At 37.1% G+C, this 19564-nt stretch overlaps 1 protein-coding gene across 1 annotated transcript in view; it reads right to left on the bottom strand.

The window, feature by feature from the left end:
* LOC150088225 (uncharacterized) overlaps window positions 1-19564 on the bottom strand; it is a 691583-nt gene that overhangs the window by 35272 nt on the left and 636747 nt on the right. The window contains exons 15-16 of the mRNA XM_090369395.1: window positions 9162-9249; window positions 3256-3333 (exon numbers count right to left, since the gene is read on the bottom strand). Coding sequence (XP_090225521.1) covers window positions 3256-3333; window positions 9162-9249 — 166 coding nt within the window. The remainder of the gene's footprint in view (window positions 1-3255; window positions 3334-9161; window positions 9250-19564) is intronic.

Genomic DNA, 19564 nt, shown 5'->3' with positions numbered 1-19564 from the left:
AAATAAATAATCAGGATTGGCCATAACTAATATGACAGACTTTTTCAAAAAAAAAAAAGATCTGACATGAAGTTCTCTTATTAAACAGTTCATGACAATCATAAATATTTACTATTTTCATGCTAACATTTTTCGAGATTACCAAATACAAGTTTTTGTTATAATTTTTCTCAGTGCAACTATTTCTTTATAGCATCCTCCATGTCAGCTTATATTGCCAGCCTGCTAATTGGCTCAATAATGCCATTTGCAAGCAGTCATTACCACCATCATCCAAATCTGTTATAATCAGTGGGTAGCTTGTTAGTTTGTTCATTAACTATGATATAGTCAATAATAGTATTTGCATGCAATCATCACCACCACCTCCATCCAAATCTGTTACACCCAATGGATGTAACAGATCATCAAAAAATGACAAATCAGTCCATCTGGTCTATCCTGCAGTCACAATTATTTTATTTTGATTGTATAGTGTTAACTTTTCAAATATGAATAAATAAAACTATGAAATATAGTTAGGGAAGGATGTTAAGTGGTTGTTTTCCATTAAGATTATTATTATATTTAATACCACTCTTACACCACATGAAATTAATAATATAGTTTATTAAGACAGTGTTTCTCAACTTATGTGCCGCGGAAAATGCAAATAAAAAATCTGTTTATTTACGCTGCAATTATATCCAAGCCCCTTCCAGCAGTCAATGTAACATCACGTTTTGATTCCTAGTACTAGATCTGTTCACCTTTATTCAATCATTCTTATCATTTGAGAGACACTCTCCCAGGCAACTTGATAACGAGCTTGGAGAAAATGACAAAAAAGAAGAAAATATGATTATTTGGTGATGGGATTTTCTTATGCTGGTACCCAAGATTGTCCTCAACCCTTATGTGCGGTTTAAAATTGTCGAATGAATCAATGGTGCTGAGTAAATTGCAGCGTAATTTTTCTACGAAACATGAGAATTTATCATCCAAAACTGTGCAGTATTTTAAAAGACTGCAAGCCTCTATTAGCCAACAATGTATAGAATTTTATAGTATGGCTCAGTAAATAATTCTACAGATATTAGTGGTAAAGCCCAATTAATCCCTTCGTGGATTATTCCGAGATATCTCATTTTTAGTTTTAAACGTTATTTGGAACTACACAAAATATCTCGGGCATTTATCTGGCTAATGCAAAATTAGCCAGATAAATCCTGGGATTTTCTTGCATCTGGCAGCAGACTGGCTTTCATTTTACAGCAATGTGAGAACAGTAGCATGCATTCTTATGTGTCACCAGTAAGCTAAATAAAATTTGCCATCCTAAATGCTGAATACTGATAAGCATTAACCAATTAGAAAACTATATTGAAAAATATTTCGGCAACACTTACCTCACCTATCTACTTGCAGCAGCCATGTGTCAGAATGTAATTAGTTCACGGTTACTGCTTGTGCTTTCTACTTGATTTTTTTAAAAATTTATTTATATAATGAATGTTTATCTGTTCCTTTCTTTTAGCTCAAGTGCTAATTTATTAAAAAAAAATCTGTATCATTTGCAAACTTTTTGGCTTGTTGTTTGTTTGTTATTTGGTTTTTAGGAGCATTAGCAACTAAGGCCATATTGCTCCGGGATATGCGGTGGTCATTCCCTGACCTTTCCGCATCCTCTGTATTTGGTGGTGACGGGCTCGAACCCCGGTCTAATCAAGAAGCGTGTGCTACGCACTGCTGCTCCTTCCCACCTGGCTACGGCGGGACGCAAACTTTTTGGCATACACGAGATAACTCAGGATAGCCCAGCCAAGATATTTACAAAAGTGTGGTATTTTATAGAAGTCTTGTGTTGGCATTTGTACCAACAGCACCAAGAGGATTTGCAAACTTAGTAAAACAACACACTGTTTTAGACACAGAGAAGTTCCAGTAGCATAGACAGTTGTACTTGATCGAGCAGTTAAAATGGTCAAAACTAGACCACAAAAAATATGTATTTTTGAAAAATTATGCAAGGAACTGGAGTCTGATCACTTTTCTTTAATGATGCATACAAGGTTCGGTGGTTATCATGAGGAAATGCTCATATTTTTTTCAGTGGAGCAATCAAAATTTTCTAATTATTTAAGTGATGAAATTTAGTGCTGCAAATTAGCTTTTCAAGCAGATTTATTCACACAGCTAAATAAATTAAATATCAATATTTAAGGCTCAGAGGAAATTTACTCACTTCTACTAACAAGTTGTTTGCCTTCAAAGAAAAATTGAGTATATGGAAAAATATGTAAAAAAAACATTTAGAAATGTTTCCCTTGACTGCCAAAACATATTATTGTAATAAGTGAAACATTAGGGCTGTTAAAGACAAAATTGAGCATTACTTCCCATCCCTTGATACAAAAAAATATTTGTGGGTAAGAGACCCACTTGCAACAAGAAACATTCCAAGTTACAACTTAATTTGCAAGAGGAAGAACTGGCTGAGATCCAGTGACCAGTCACTTTAATAGCACTAATATTAGCAAATGTTAATTCAAAATGAATATCCACAAGTTTCTGAAAAAGGCAATTAGAATTTTATTGCCATTTTCTGCTTTAAACAAGATTAAACAAAAAAAAAAGAGAGAGACTAAAGTTGGTAGAAGAGGAGCTGAGAGTAAGCCTATCCACAATAAATCCTTGTATTAAAAAACTTCTTCCCATCAAACCCAACCATCTCACTGATTAACATGTTATATTTGTTTGTGTTTATATAATTATGTTAATTTTTTACATATTTTCTTTCAAATTTAATGCAATTCATGTATGTTCAAATAATAAATGTATTATTAAATATACCCAACAGAAATAACTTCCAGTTTGTAAATATTTATAATATATATTATATATGAGTATAATGGTGACTGTAGTGTGCCACAACAACAAAAAGGTTGAGAAACACTGCATTAAGGTATCTTACTGATACCCATCATTGTAGATGTGCATACAGGTTTCTGGGAGCATCGACAAAGAGGAGCCTGCCAGCAGCACAGTCTGATGATGGATATTGGTAAGATACCTGAAACATTAGCTTAATAAACTATATTATTAATTTCATGTGGTGTAAGAATAGTATTAAATATAATAATAACCTTAATGGAAAACTATGAAAATTTTTCTACCAACATTTTCGAAAATGTAATAAAGTTTCTTATTTAAGAAAAAATCCCTGCCATCTTAGTAGATATTCACTCATTGTTTTAATGGTAACTAATTACTTACAGGACGTCCTAGCTTCTGAAGAACCAAACTGATGCAGTCAACAGCAGTATGCGTGTTGCTAATTTTTATTGTTTTGGACTGAAATGAAAGAAAAAATAATATGTATTTTTTTTTCAGATAGTATATTTCAAAAAATAATTAATTAGGTATAGTATGTATACTTAGATACCATCAAATAACAAAACTTCTAATTAGTAAGAAATTAAGGTATCCAGTATATGTGCAATGTGATTAACACATCGAGCATATACTGGATACCACAAGGAAGCATTATTTAATGGTTTCATATGGTAAATCTGTTATATATGATATATGAAACATAATACCAAATTAAAAGCAAAATTATTTGCTGTGTTCTTTACTTGATGCTAGATAAAGAGCTTTTATTCCCAGAATGCCAAACAATTGTGCACAGTATGAGAATCAAGGGCTATACATGGCTTAACAGTATATGCTCTCACTATACAGCCCTAATCATGTAAATATTCACAAATGAAAATTTATAAAAACACAAATACAGTATTCAATACTATAATATCTGCCTGTCTTTTATTCAGCAGATAAATTCAAAATTTCCTCTCTAGCTTGCATGCAAATTTTTGTTCTTAGGAAAGTGTATATGATTTACAGATTATTCATGAAATAATCTGTAAATTTTACAGATTTATCAAGAAATAAATAAATTATATTATTTATCACAGTTGATGACTTTTATTAAAGACAATGATCTAATATAATGATAATGCAATGTATTAGGTCTACATAATTTTCATTTAAATCATCTTCACATGAAAGACATGCACGATTAAGATCAAGGCAATGTATGCAGTGCATTACATTTCAGGCCACGTTCTCTTTCTTAAATGAACTAAATTTTTCTTTTTCTGTTATTCATAAAAGTGAAAAGCAAATATTTGTCATGTTACAATTGATTACTAATAATTACTGCAAAATTAGGTTATAAGGTATATGCAGTGTGCATATACCTAATAACACAATATTCCATGCTCTGTGATGTAATAAATTAAACAAATAGCAATGATAGTTCAGACACAGTATGTTGATACTACAATTTTGTAATGCACTTTATTTTCCTCCTGGATTTTAATAACAATTGAAATATAACATGTATTTCACATTTCTGCTGTGATTAATGTAATAAGTATTTAGTAATAATTCATGATGTATATATTTAGTAAAGTGATAACAAAACAATGTGCTTTTCTGTGCAAGCCAAGAATGTTGTTTCTGCACATCTGCCATATTGTCCATTCATTCCTCCCACCAGCAACTAGCAACAATATATGGATAGTCTATGTGACATGAATAAAAAAAAAAAAAATACTGAATTTCTCTTTGTCCAATTTTAATGAAATTTAGGATAGCTTGACAAATGTTTCTAAAAGACTAAAATATAAAATTTCATGAAAATCCATCCACTGGGAGTCAACTTATTACACATAAATGTACATAGCAAAGACAATGGGCACTTACACACTCAAATGTGCCTTTAAAAAAAAAAAAAAAAGTGGAAGAGGTAATGTAATAATGACTGCAATTCATATAATTTGTTAGTGGCAGCCAATTTAAAAACCACAGTTATCTAGTGATTAAATAATTAGCTATGAAGGACAGTTTCACCAACTGTATCCCTGAAGATTAAAGCAGCTATTTTCATGTGTCTTCTCAGTATTTTTCAAAAGGTAGTAATGCTTCATAACAGCAGTGATTTTCCACCTTGCATTCTAATTACTGTTCCTGGGTCATAAGCAACATGGATGCAATTTCTGTTCCAGTTAAAGATTACATGATCAAACGTGAGGTGTGTAAAACCATGCAAGATAAGGTTTGAAATAGCCCTTAATATTGATATCCAAATAAGATAAAATATTCTAATTACTCGTTAACAACATGTAGAGGCAGTTATGATAAATTTAAATGTTACAGCACAATAGCGTGCTTGGATGCACTAATTATTTGAAACACTCTGGAAGAACATTATAGTAAAGTAACTATGTGCGCATAGTCCCTTTGCATTCTCTAAATGGTTGCACATACCTACCTCTTAAGTCAGTTAACGTAAAGCATAAATAGTTATATGAACAAAACTCTATAAAATGAAAAGGATTTCCCAATTTTCTTTATGAAAAATAATTTCCTTTTAATAAAGAACAATCTGCTCATAAAAAAATTTAAAAGTGCTGATTAGTGGATTCAGTTTGTAGTGTTGCTGACAAAAGGAAACGCTTCCAACAACTGAAGCAGGGTACACTGTTTCCCTATATTGACAATTTTTTTTGGTTGCTCCACACTATACAGCCATCAGTATGGGTTGACATCATCATATTCTCCTCCCACCAAGCAGTGATGAATCTGCCATGGGGTACTACTGACCTTTAATATGATTAATACCTCTACACAAGAACCAATTAAAATAATAAATCAGTTACCTAACTGCTCTGGTCTTGAGGCAGACCAATTTCCAAGTTATGCACTCAAAATCATTAGTTATTATTGACATCCTTGTAGTCTCATCAACAGAAGTTTAGGTTCTTCCTTAGCTGGTGTATAGAATAGTAGTAGTAGTGGCATGTGATGCAAGAAAGCATGTGTATGAGCTTATGCAGCATCAGCCAAAAAAAAAAAAAAAAAAAAAATCACACCATTCCCTCCAAATGCCTGTCCAGTTTCTCCTTAAATTTATTCAACCTATCAACTTCCACAACGACAGATGGAAATTTGTTCCAGCAATTAACCACCCGCTGGCTAAAGGCAAATTTCCACACATCTATTCTGCATCTGTCTTTTCTTAATTTGAATTTATGCCCCCTTAGGTTAGTAATCTGAACAAGTGGAAGGATCCCATCAGAATTCAGCATGCTCAACCCATACACCTCAATCAGATCACCGTGCAGGTGCCTAGTCTCCAGCCACTGCAATTTGCAGAACTTAAGCCTCTCTTGGTAAGAGGATCCCTTCATTCCCCTCACCAATCTTGTTGCCCTTCTCTGTACATGCTCAAGTAAATCTACATCCTTCCTAAAATGAGGCCTCCAGACCTGTACGCAGTACTCAAGGTGTGGCCTCACCATTGCCTTATACAGAGGGATAATCACCTTTTCCCTGCTAGCAAAATTCCTATATATCATTGACAAAACCTCATGACCTGCCCTGGCAGCCTGTCTGCATTGCTCAGAAAACTTCATATCTGCCAGCACAATTACTCCCACGTCTTTTTCATTTTCTACCACCTTAAGTGTAGTACCACACAGTTGGTACATTTCTCTGGGGTTACTTCTACCTATATGCAGTATTTTGCATTTGTCAAGGTTAAACTTCAGTTGCCACTTCTTAGCCCATCTGCCCAAATTATCTAGATCCTGTTGCAGTAGCACACTGCCATTGCTGTCATTAACAACCCTGCCAACCTTTGTATCATCTGCAAACTTCGACATTAAGCCTGATATACCTTCATCAATATCATTGATAAATATACAAAACAACAGTGGACCCAACACCAAATCCTACGGGACTCCACTAATAACATTAGTCCACGAAGAGCAGCACCCATTGATTACCACCCTCTGTCTTCTCCCACTTAACCATCCTTTTATCCATTGTAGCAACTTACCCTTAATACCATTCTGCTCCAATTTGTACAATAGCCTTTCATGCACAGCAGTGTCAAAAGCTTTCCTTATCTAAGGAATGATGTCCTTATCTAAAACAAACATGCCAGACTTGACCAATCTGGCACAAATTATTAGAAAAATATATGCTTTGTCATTTATCAGTCCAAATCTTCACTGAAACGCCAACACATATCTCCTGGTAAAAAGGTAACATTTTTACCATAACATGCCTATATGCCCTAATTTTAACATCCTTCATGCTGTTTCCCTGGACTTATCTACTGCATTTGATTCATTTTCCATTAAATCCCTCCTCTCTCTAATAAAAGACCCTGTGTTATCCTTCATTAAGCTCATTCTATCAAAGAGATATATAATACTTTATTTTAAATTTAAAGAAGTATTAACCTAACATTCCATGAAAAGATCCTCCAGGGGGCTCCTTATCAGACCTGTTGCCATCTTTATAGCTTTTTTTTAGTAAACACCTGAGATTTCTCTCCTGTGCTGATCATGTCCTCTTGACTTGGCCTATACCCTTTAGCCATAAACCCATGTCTGTCTGAACTGAAGAGGCAGTAATAGTTTCTTCAACCATCACAAACTTTAATAATTGTCTTACATTCTTTAACCTGACACTGAATTCAGTCAAACCTCAGTATATCAGAGTTTAACTAGCATTGACACACTTTCTGTTCCAAAGCCAGACATAAAGTACAGTTCTGGAATTTTTCACTCACAGAACATCTTGCTAATGAAATTAGATTTAGTAAAAATTATTTTAAAATATCTATATGTTTATATATTTTCTGGAATCACATGATTCCAGAAAATATACACTGGCTTCCTCTAATCTGAAAGATGCGAGCAGTTTCTGAAAAGTAAGGTAACACATTTTTTCTCTCGATGATGTTTAATAATATGAAGTTGAAATTACACACCAAGAAATAAGTGAACATGAGCTACTTATCCCAATGATGGGTCAGTTTATCAATACCAGTACTGAAGAAGTCCATGCCCACATGAAGTAACCAACATTGCACTGCCTGATGAACTTCATCCGTGGTGAAATGCTTTCCTGAAAAGGTGTTTTTTCAGAGGGCCAAACCAATGGAAATCTGAAGGCACTAACTCTGGGATGTGGGGGGGGTATGTGACAGAGTTTCCCAACAATTACGGCACAACCACTCACGAGTAGTGTGTGGAGTTGCGTTGTCGTGCAACAAAATCACGCTGGTTGTTTGCATTGAATGTTGGCTTTCAGTTTTTCCAATGTTTCACAGTAAAACTGTGCACTGATTTTTCCTCCCTTCGGCAAGAAATCCACCAACAGAACACTGGGAACAGTTTTGAATTTTTTGTGCACAGGAGATTGTGGATGTTTCCAGATCATGAAGTTTTGTTTGCTCTCCATGGTAAAGTGATGAACCCACCTTTGTCACTGTATTGCAACAGGTTCTACAGACACATCCCCATGCGTTTTGCTTTGTCCTCTTCTGACAATTGTTGGGGAACCCAGCGGCAGCACACTTTTTGAAAGCCAAGGACGTGGTGAACAGTCGATTTACTCGTGTTCACTATTTGTCCCTCACTTAAATGAAGCAGCTTTACTTGCCTGTTTTCAAGAACGATGCCCTTAATGCACGAAATGTTGTCTTTATCTTGCTCGATGAAGGCCTACCCACCCAATGTCAACACGGCCTGCTTTAAATTCATTGCACCAAAAACACACCTCTTCTTTGTCATCACCTTTGTGCCATACTCAGCAACCAGTTCACAGTGAATGTCACTTGGCGAAGACCCTTTTGCTTGCAATAAGTGAGTAACTTAACAAACACCTGTTTTGGACCACACTCGCATGGTAGCCACCGTTTTGCAACTGGAATCTGCTGTGAGGCAACAGTACCATCACTGGCGGTCACTGGGTTAACTTTTAAAGTTCCATATTAACACTGCTGGATGTATGACAATGGAATAAAAGTTAATCCTTATAAACATTCAAGAAAATTACTATATCAACAGAATTTGAGAATGTCAATTTGAGATGGCCGAGTCCAATGGTAATGTACATGAGATCAATCCCATGCACAGGTATATTTGACTACAATAAAGCAGTTACAATGAACTGTTTTGTTTATTTTCTGTACAGATTGTAAATGAAACACGGTGGATTTTATTTATTATTATTTATTTATGAAAAAAATAAATTTTAATAGTTAAATGGCATGCTGGATGAAAAAAGGCAAAAACAAACTTTGCAAACGTGAAACTTACAAAATCTTCCTTTGTATCGGGATCCCAATAAGTCACTTGTATTGAAGTCAAAGGTGATCCTTCTTTCTCCTTTACTTCTGTAATCAGCCTAGATTTTAAAAAAAAATTCACCATATAAGAATTAAAGCAGAATGGTAAGTTGTCAAGTACCCAATTTATCTTACAATGAAAAAAATCTCTTATTCGATTGTTTATTAATGACCCCAAGATCCCATATTCCAGTGGGTCATAACCCCCCCACCCAGAGTTGTTTGTTTGTTTGGTTTTTTTTAGGAGCATTAGCAACTAAGGCCATGTTGCTCCGGGAATATGCGGTGGTCAGTCCCTAACCTTTCCGCATCCTCCGTATTTGGTGGTGACGGGCTCGAACTCCGGTCTAATCAAGAAGCGTGTACTATGCACTGCTGCTCCTTCCCACCTGGCTACAAAGGCGCCCCCCCACCCACAAAATGGGGAGGTAACTTAAGAGCTATCCTAATGGACTTGTGAAGAAAGGAATTAAAACTGCTATAATCACTTAAGGAGTAGTAAGCAAGGTGCAAATTTCTGGTTAGCTCAATGACATGGATCACCAGGAATAGGTTAGAAATAATGATACAGTATATGTGATACTTAGCCTATTACAATAACTTTTGAATACGGCACTTCCACCACTTCAGTATTCATAGAGTCAATTTGAACCGTGGCAATTTAACCATATATACTGGCAACTTTAGCTGAGGAACTGTTTAGTTCCACAGACAGAACACATTGCTTTATGAGAGAGTATGTGCACTGTAAATTTTTGTTGCAGTAAGTGAAAAAATGCAACATGCTCCATCCTTGAAGCAATGGAACTGTTACCAGTATGAAATGGGATACATGTCTGAGTATATTTATGAACACTGGTCATGAAATAGTTGCTCATTGCTAAGGCATTGATATGATCACAAAGCACGGTCCGTTTGTAAAAATTATTTATGACTTAGAAAAGTTAATATACGAGGTGGAAAGAAAAATATCAGCTCAATAAGCAGTAACAGGGGCTTAGAGGGGAACAGGTATCCTGTGTGTTATCAGACACTCAGCCTAAAACACTGATGGATCCAATATCTCTCCATTACAGAAGATTTAGGATAAGTCCGGTTGGCCTGCCTCCCTAAAATCCACTCATGCACACCTTCTCAATGGTAAGCCCTGTTATGTCACTTAGGTGGCAACGAACGTGTAGAGTGGTTCTCTTCAAGACGCCTGGTCAGCGTGAAGAGGAAAAGACCAAACCCTCCAGCATATGAGAGCACAACAATACAAATGGCCCTCAGTCCCCAGCAGCTTTCACTCTCCCTCTTACGGCAGCGAGAGGATCAGAGTGGAAGCAGAGGGTGCTAAGAATCTATGGGTATGACCAGACTGCAATGCACGGAAACTGAATTTGGCCTGTTATAACGTACGATCACTCATCGGTGAAGACAGGATATTAGAGCTGGAAAAGGAATTAGAAAATGTGAATTGGAATATCATCGGTTTGACTGAAACAAGAAGAAGAAATGAATCACTTATAAGTTTATCAAGTGGAAATCTGCTGTACACCAATGGAAACAGTGAAAGGAGTGAAGGTGGAGTTGAGTTTCTGGTCCATAAAGATTTTAAAAACAACATTTTGGAATTCAAAAGTACATCACCAAGGGTGTCAAGACTAATACTCAACATTTCTAAGAGGTACAAGCTAAAGATTATAATGATTTATGCACCAACATCGAGCCATGATGATGAAGAGGTTGAAGAAATGTACACTGAAATTGAGAGTCTTCTAGATGAGCAGAAAACCCACTACACTATTATTATGGGGGACTTCGATGCTAAGGTTGGAAAAAGGCAAAACAGCGCAGAAAGAGGAACTATAGGAAATTTTGGAATTGGTGAAAGAAATAAAAGAGGTGAAAGACTTGTGGAATTTGCAGAATCTCAAGGACTGTCAGTAATGAACACTTTTTTCAAGAAAAGGGTGAACAGAAAGTGGACATGGAAGAGTCCAAATGGATTAACAACTAATGAAATCGACTTCATCCTCACTAACAGAAGATATATTGTGAATGATGTTACCGTCCTGAATAAGGTAAATGTTGGAAGTGATCACAGAATGGTAAGATGTACACTTGATATAGATGTAGGAAAGGAAAGGAAAAAACTGACTCGAGTAAATAATACAAAGGTCTTTGAGATAACAGAGGAGGAGAAAAAGCAGTATGTACCGGAACTTAAGAACAAGTTTGAGCTTCTGCAGACTGCTGAGGACCAAGATATCGACGAGGAATATTACAACTTTCTGAAAGTGATAAAGCCCAAGAAACCTATAGGGAAACAGAAATCCAAAGAAGAAAAAATTAGTCAAGAAACACTTGTCATGATGAACCGAAGACGATAAATGAAGAGCAAGAAAAACATTGACAGGGAGAAAATTGAGTATACTGAGTTATGCAAAGCCATTAGAAAGAGACTCAGAGAGGACATAAGAAGATTTAACACAAGAAAAGTAGAAGAAGCATTAAGGGAAAACAAAGGATTTAAATCAGCAGCCATGAGCAGTAATACAGAAAGACAAATGATACTGAAACTGAAGAATAGCGATGGTGTACTTATAAACAGCAGGGAAGGCATAATTCAAATAGCAGAAGACTACTATAGAGAATTATACAAGGAGCGAGGGAATGATACCAGCAGTGGGGAACATGGATTGCAAAGTAGCAACACAAAAGACATACCCGATATTCTTCCTGATGAGGTAGAACATGCATTGAAGAAAATGAAGAATCGGAAAGCCCCGGGGGAAGATGAAGTTACTGTAGAGTTGTTAAAATTGGGAGGAAGAGACATAACACAAAAACTGGCAAGGCTCTTCACAAAGTGCATTAGAAAAGGTGTGACACCTAAGCAGTGGAATAATGCAATCATAGTTTTGCTGCATAAGAAAGGAGATAAATCAGAAATTATAGACCTAGTAGCTTGTTATCCCACATCTACAAGTTATTCACAAGGGTCATTACTAACAGATTAGAAAGAATACTTGATGAGAATCAACCGAAAGAGCAAGCTGGCTTTAGGACAGGATTCTCAACTATGGATCACCTTCACGTAATATCGCAGCTAATGGAGAAAGCAAATGAATATAAAACACCATTATGCCTGGCATTTGTGGATTATGAAAAGGCATTTGACTCCATACAGCATAAGGCAATGTTTCGGGCACTGGAAAGACAAGGCATAGATACCCCATATATTATGATTTTGAAGAAAATATGAGTGCTACCTCCTTTATTAGACTAGACAAAGACAGTAGCAAATTTAAAATCGAGAAAGGAGTTCGACAAGGAGACAGAATATCTCTGAAGCTGTTTACTGCTGCCCTTGAGGAAGCTTTGAGAAGATTAGACTGGTCGCAGAAAGGAGTCAATGTGAACAGAGAGTACCTAAACCATTTACGATTTGCAGATGACATTGTGGTTATTAGCCACGATCCCAAAGAATTAGAGGAAAATCTTAATCTGTTATGCACAGTTAGTAAGGATTTTGGACTAAAGATGAATATGGCTAAAACAAAAGTAATGATGAACAAGTATGCCACGGAAAGGAAAATAATGATTGAAAGAGCAGTAATTGAAAAGGTGGAGTCATATACTTATCTGGGACAAGTTATTAGCTGTAATAATAATAAATGGCTGGAAGTCAAGAGAAGAATAAATTTTGGATGGATAGCATTCAGGAAATATAGTCACATACTGAAGAGCAATATCCCAGTTTGTCTGAAACGTAAAATAATGAATCAATGTATACTCCCCACCATGACTTATGGAAGTGAAACTTGGGCATTCACCAAAAGAATGGAAGAGAAGCTGAGAACTACACAGCGAAGAATGGAACGAATTATATTGGGAATCAGACTGTTAGATAAGAAGAGAAACACATGGATTAGGCAGCAAACTCAAGTAAAGGACATTCTTATCAAAACTAAAGAACTAAAATGGTCTTGGGCAGGACACATAGCTCGAAGACACGATGACAGATGAACTAAGAAAATATCAGAATGGTACCCAAGAAGAGCTAGAAGAAAACCTGGAAGACAAACGCGGAGATGGATAGATGAAATTCATGAGTTTTTGGATAGTAAATGGATGGCCAGTGCTCAAAACAGAAGGAACTGAAAAGTTGCTGGAGAGGCCTTCATCCTGCAGTGGATTGAAAATGGATGATGATGATGAAGCAGTAACAAATTATTGAAGCTGCTAATACTCATTTAGAAATATATTTCAAAAACTTTTCCTGAATAGTTACTTAAATCCTTGTAATAAAAAAATTGTTTTCATGTAAAACAAAGGAAACCCTATAAAATGCCTCTCCTTAACCAAAAAATTGAAATTTAAAAAAAATAACGCAGTAGGCGTTCTAAAGAAAAACTCAAAAGCCTGGTTGCCATGCCCCCCCCCCTTCCGGTGATACCAGGGTACGCTTGGTCTGGGGAAGCCCAGCCAAAGCCAGGGAAAGAGAAGAAAGCGTGCAAGATTCTGGACTGCCCTATCCAAGGCCCTGGTGCAACAGTTAGTAAGTGTTAGTGGAGAGGTAGATTGAATCCCACACCCTAAAGGAGGGTGTCTGCAAGGTTAATTGAGAAAATACGTATATACAAATAATCGCAAAATATAGTCTTATTATTTTTAGGTAATACAAAATATCAGTGTTATAATTAATTAAAAATTAATAAGCTACCTATTTCCTTTGTTTTTATAATTACCTACTTTTATTTTTATAATCAAATTCTTATATAGTCAGGAAATTGTTTTTATTCTTTCTGAAAACGCGTTAAAATAGCTATTTTCCCAGAATACAAATAAGAGGGGTTTAAAATTCAACTATATTTACTGCGAGTACGTAATACATTGCCAGTATATAGACAAGCAGATACAGTGATCATCGCGCATGTTCCGTGACAATTCCCGGAACATAGACTGGTATATACAGTGAGCGCCGCGCATGCTCAGTCAAGTCGGAGCTGATAGCAACTTGCGATCTGGCCTTGATGCGTTAAACACGTTAGCATTAGCATTAGCATTAGTAGAGGCATTTGATGCAAGAAAGCAAGCTTATGCAGCATCAGCCAAAAAAAAAAAAAAAAGTAACATAAATAAATAAAAATAACCACTTCCACTTCACCCCTCTGTTCGTTCGAAATACCTGTCCAGCTGAGCCTTAAACTTATTTAGGCTATCAACTTCCACGACAAGGGATGGAAGTCTGTTCCACCCACCAACCACCCGCTGGCTAAAGGCAAATTTCCGCACATCTATCCTACATCTGTCTTTCCTCAATTTGAATTTATGCCCTCTCAGGTGATTTTTCTGAGCTAGAGGAAGAATCCCATCAGCATTGAGCATGCTCAAACCATTCAAGGCTTTGTACACCTCTATCAGATCACCCCGCTGGTGCCTAGTTTCCAGACACTGTAATTTGCAAAACTTAAGCCTTTCTTCGTAAGAGAACCCCTTTGTCCCATTCACCAATCTAGTTGCCCTTCTCTGTACTCGTTCCAGCAGCTCTACATCCTTCCTGAAATGAGGCCTCCAGGCCTGTATACAGTACTCTAGGTGTGGCCTGACCATTGCCTTATACAAGGGAATAATCACCTCCTTATCCCTGCTAGAAAAATGCCTATATATCATTGACAATACACCATGAGCTACTCTTGCAGCTCGTCTGCACTGCTCAGAGAACTTCATATCTGCCTGCACCACCACCCCCAGGTCCCTTTCATTCTCTACCACTGTCAGTGTAGTACCACAGAGTTGATACGTTGCTCTGGGGTTGCTGTTTCCCATATGTAGTACTTTACATTTGTCAATGTTAAACTTCATTTGCCACCTCGAAGCCCATCTGCTCAACCTTTCCAAATCCTGTTGCAGCAGCATAGTGTCAGTAGTGTCCTTGACAACCCTGCCAACCTTCGTATCGTCTGCAAACTTGGACATTAAGCCTGATATACCATCATCAATATCATTTATAAATACAGAAAACAATAAAGGCCCCAATACTGAACCCTGAGGGACTCCACTAATAACATTAGTCCACGATGAGCAGTGTCCATTGATTACCACTCTCTGTCTTCTCCCCCTCAACCACCCCTTTATCCATAGCAGCAACTTGCCTCCAATGCCACACTGCTCCAATTTGTGCAGCAGTCTTCCATGTGCAACAGTATCAAAAGCCTTTCTAAGATCCAAGTATATAATATCAAAGTTATTCCCTGCATCCAGTTCTTTTGTGACTGCATCATAGTATCCAATCAAATTGGTCAGGCAAGACTTCCCCTTAACAAAACCATGCTGTGTCCTAGCTATAACTGAAGTCTTGTCTAGATGATCCTGCAGTGCTTCTTTCACCAGTGCCTCCATTAATTTTCCGGGAACAGAAGTTAAACTCACAGGTCTATAATTACTTGTGTCAGCCTTTGATCCCCCTTTGTGAATTGGGGTCACATTTGCACATCTCCAGTCAATGGGTACCTCCCCTGAGTCCAAGGAAGCTCTCATAATTATGGCTAATGGTTTGCTTACCTCCTTTGCTGCCTCCTTTAATATAACTGGATAGATCCCATCCACCCCAGGTGCCTTTCTTGTGTTTATCTTCAACAATTTCTCCTCCACTTTGCTCTCAGTTATTACAAGATTCTCTAGCTTACTGCTAGAGTTGAATACACCTCTGGCATTCCCCTCGCTGAATAACTCCTCATGTGTGAATGTCGATGCAAAATATTCATTTAGTTTGTTAGCTACCCGAGCAGGGTCATCAACAGTTGACCCATCAATCTCAAGTGGACCAATCTGATTCATCCCCTTCCTTCTAGAGTTTACATAAGTAAAGAACTCTTTGCTGTTTTTCTTCGCATCCCTTGCCAAGGATCTCTCGTAATCTGCCTTCGCCTGCCTAACCTCCTTTGTAACTTGGTTACAGATCAACTTGTATCTATCATAGGCGTCCGTGTCACGTGTTAATTTGTATGTATCCCATGCATTTTTCTTCTCTGCCATATGCCTCATTAGTTCATCTGACAACCATTTAGGCCTAAACCTTGAACAATATTTCTTAGTTGGTATGTAAAGCCTAGTAGCTTCCACGATAAGTTCTTTGAATGCTTCCCATTTTGAATTTGCTGTTGGCAATATCATCAGTTGATCCCACTGTATAGAATTTAAATACTGTCTCAGTCCATTGTAGTCGCCTTTACGAAAGCAATACCCCTTCCCTTTACCCCTAATGGTAGTTACCTCTTTGAGTAACTCCCACTTCAGCACACTGTGATCACTGCCCCCAAGTGGTTCATTTATCTGCAGATTCTTAATGCATGAAGAATCACTACTGATAATCAAATCAAGAGTATTACTCCCTCTAGTTGCCTCCCGAACATGCTGATGTAGAAAACAATCATCCAATAAATCCACAAAAGCCTTGCTACTGTGTGAGTGACCAGCCCCCAAATTCCAGTCAATATCTGGGAAATTAAAATCCCCCATTATAAGACTCTCTGATTTACTGGCCCACTCTATTTCTCCGAACAGTTTCTTATTATACTCATCAGAGTCATTAGGCCTATAGCACACTCCTACTCTCAATTTTGATCTCCCAATGCTTATGTCACACCAAACTGACTCGACACTGCACTGTCCAGCGATGTCGACTGGCTTCACTTCCTTGGATTTTATGTGTTTTTTAACTAATAGCATAACCCCTCCTCCCTTCCTATCCTGTCTATCCTTTCTGTAGACATTGTACTCCCCAAATTCCAGTTCTGCATCCCTTATATCTGTGTGACACCACGTCTCTGAAATCCCCACAATATCTGCCTTTGATGTTTTGAGCAATACCTCAAATTCATCAAATTTATTTACTAAACTCCTAGCATTGGTGTACACACAAGTATACATGCACCTGTTCTTTTTCTTAGCTACCCTAACACAACCCATGTGTTTACTTGTACCCCAATGATTCCCAGCAGTCTCTGAAATATCCTGCATCTTATTTTCCAGGCTGCGGCTCATTCCAATAGAAGCAGTGCAAGAATCACTTTCACCTCTGCCAGTGGCTACTGTTAATCTATTAGTCCTTGTATCCCCCCAATCTAGCAGTTTTCCGACCCACCTAACATTGCCTCGATAGCATCAGCAAACATTCTTGCACCCTTTCTATTTAAGTGTATCCCATCCCTGTAGAAGCAGTCTCTCCTGTTAACAAGTACAGACCAGGCTGAAAAAAATTCTACCCCTTGAGCCCTGCACAATCTTTCCAGGGCCGAATTGATTGACAGGGCTCTCATCATATACTCCCTCCTATCGTGTCTGGGCAGAATTGCAGACACTTTCAATTTCAACCCTAATTCACGGCTTTTTTTCATCAGTGACCTGTACTTGTCAAGTAATTCCGCCGGTCTCCTACTCTTAATGTCATTAGTAAAGACTATATATAAACACGTAAAGACTATATATAACAATTACTGAAAGTTCTTATATTTCATTATTTTTTTCTGAAAAAGTAGAAACGAACATTATATCATTCCTGAAAGATCTTATTTTTGATTATTTTTAATTCTGTGGAGAAACGAACGCCTCGCATTCTCCTTCAGAACTCCAGGGGGCTTACATCTGGTGAGCATGGGCTTGGCACACCCAGGGTCCTGAGCTGAATATTCTTCTCTTTCTTGGTGATTCCCTTCTACTTCTTACTCTTGCTCTCTCTAGGTAACTTGGAAATATATATGCATATATATATATATATATATTTTTTTTTTTTTTTTTTTTTGACTGGTGCAGCAAAAGCCTCGGCTTCCTTGCATCACATAGCTGCTAATGAGCGGGGGAAAAAAAAAATTTACAAGTTCGGTGACAAGTCGGAACTGCTCCGTCAGAACGATTCACGACAGGTTGCAGGCTGGCTTGCGAGCTGACTGTGATGCGCTACGCTAAAGTGCAGAAATACCGTATTTTAACATTTTTATTTTATGTTTGCCTGTCTATGTCGGATAATTAAACTTTCAATTCGGACCTTGCGTGTTGGATTCTTCCCCTTCCCAAAGATTTGTCGTATTTCAATAAGAAAAAAAAATTAAAACAAGTTTTATTTTTCTTTTTAACTTAGTTACTGCTGTTAATTTTCTGCGCCTATAGCAGCGATATTTTCGCCATTACCAATAAAGTTATATAAAATTTTAAGTTTCATATCATGAAATGCACTTGCAGTAGCAAGGGCTCTATATTGTAGGTGGTAGATGACTTTCATCAACCGGTGAAATACCACCACTTTGCTTATTGGAGGCTTGAAGTGGTGAAACCCATGTTTAGTCTCTAGAGCAAAGTTTCCGGCATCCCCCATACTTCTCCAACCCATGCACGGTACTTAGTACTATAGGTTTTGATACTTTTCGTGTTTGGGGTTTTCTGGCCTGTGAAAATATCTTCAGTGCTGCTGCAACAAGAGGTTACATATATCCTCATCCACACGTCCTCCTGTCTAATTAATTTAATTAAGTTGTTCTAAAGTGTGCGCACACACACACACACACGACATAAAACCCTAAATTTTATTACTGTATTTGCAGCATTATCTGCAAATACAGTAATAAAATACAGCGGTATTTGCAGCATTATCTGCAAATACCGCTGTATAAGCTCAGGAAATTCAAATTAACAACGCTGACTACAATTAAAAAAAAAAAAAACTATTTGTTTCATTCTTTTTAACTGAAAATACGATAAATCTCTTCACAGATCGTGGAGACGAATCTAAACAATAAGATTAAATTCACAGCATGGGGGGCAAATAGAGTGAGTGAACGCGCATGTCTTGCCAGAAAAACACATTGGAATCACAGGTCAGAGCTGAAGTGCTCTAACGCTAAAGTAAAAGCTTGCCCAATTATGTATGTATACTTCACAATTATTAACAGCAGAGTGGTCAAATGTCAGGGTACAATAGTACACGTGTTTGGGTTGGCTGTGGTTAAAGACCACGTGATTTGTAAGTATGATGCTGTTATACAATCATGTTCACGCGTCCTAGTGTATACACAAAAAAAGTATTTATTGATGTATTTTTAAATATCAGGGAAGGTGTTTCCTATTCCAGTAAAGGTCAGTGAACAATGCGCGTTCCTTTTCCCTGGCTTTGCGCTAAATACTAGCGCAATATTAGCTAAATACTTAAATTATTATTATTATAGGCTGGCGAATTTTCATCGCTTTGGCTTACGAAAGTTCAAGTTATCCCTGACACAGTTTGTTTTATATTATATAAAATAATATAATGGCACTGTCATTGTACACTATGTCCACCATGCACACTATGTCATTGTGCTGACACTTGCAAAGGCTATCCAATGTGGAAAG

The sequence above is a fragment of the Mastigoproctus giganteus genome, chromosome 3, assembly GCF_048544385.1.
Source record: "Mastigoproctus giganteus isolate SK-2022 chromosome 3, ASM4854438v1, whole genome shotgun sequence".
Classification (NCBI taxonomy): Eukaryota; Metazoa; Arthropoda; class Arachnida; order Uropygi; family Thelyphonidae; genus Mastigoproctus; species Mastigoproctus giganteus.
The sequence above is the reverse complement of the archived record's forward strand: the minus strand, read 5'-3'. Positions and strand labels throughout refer to the sequence as shown.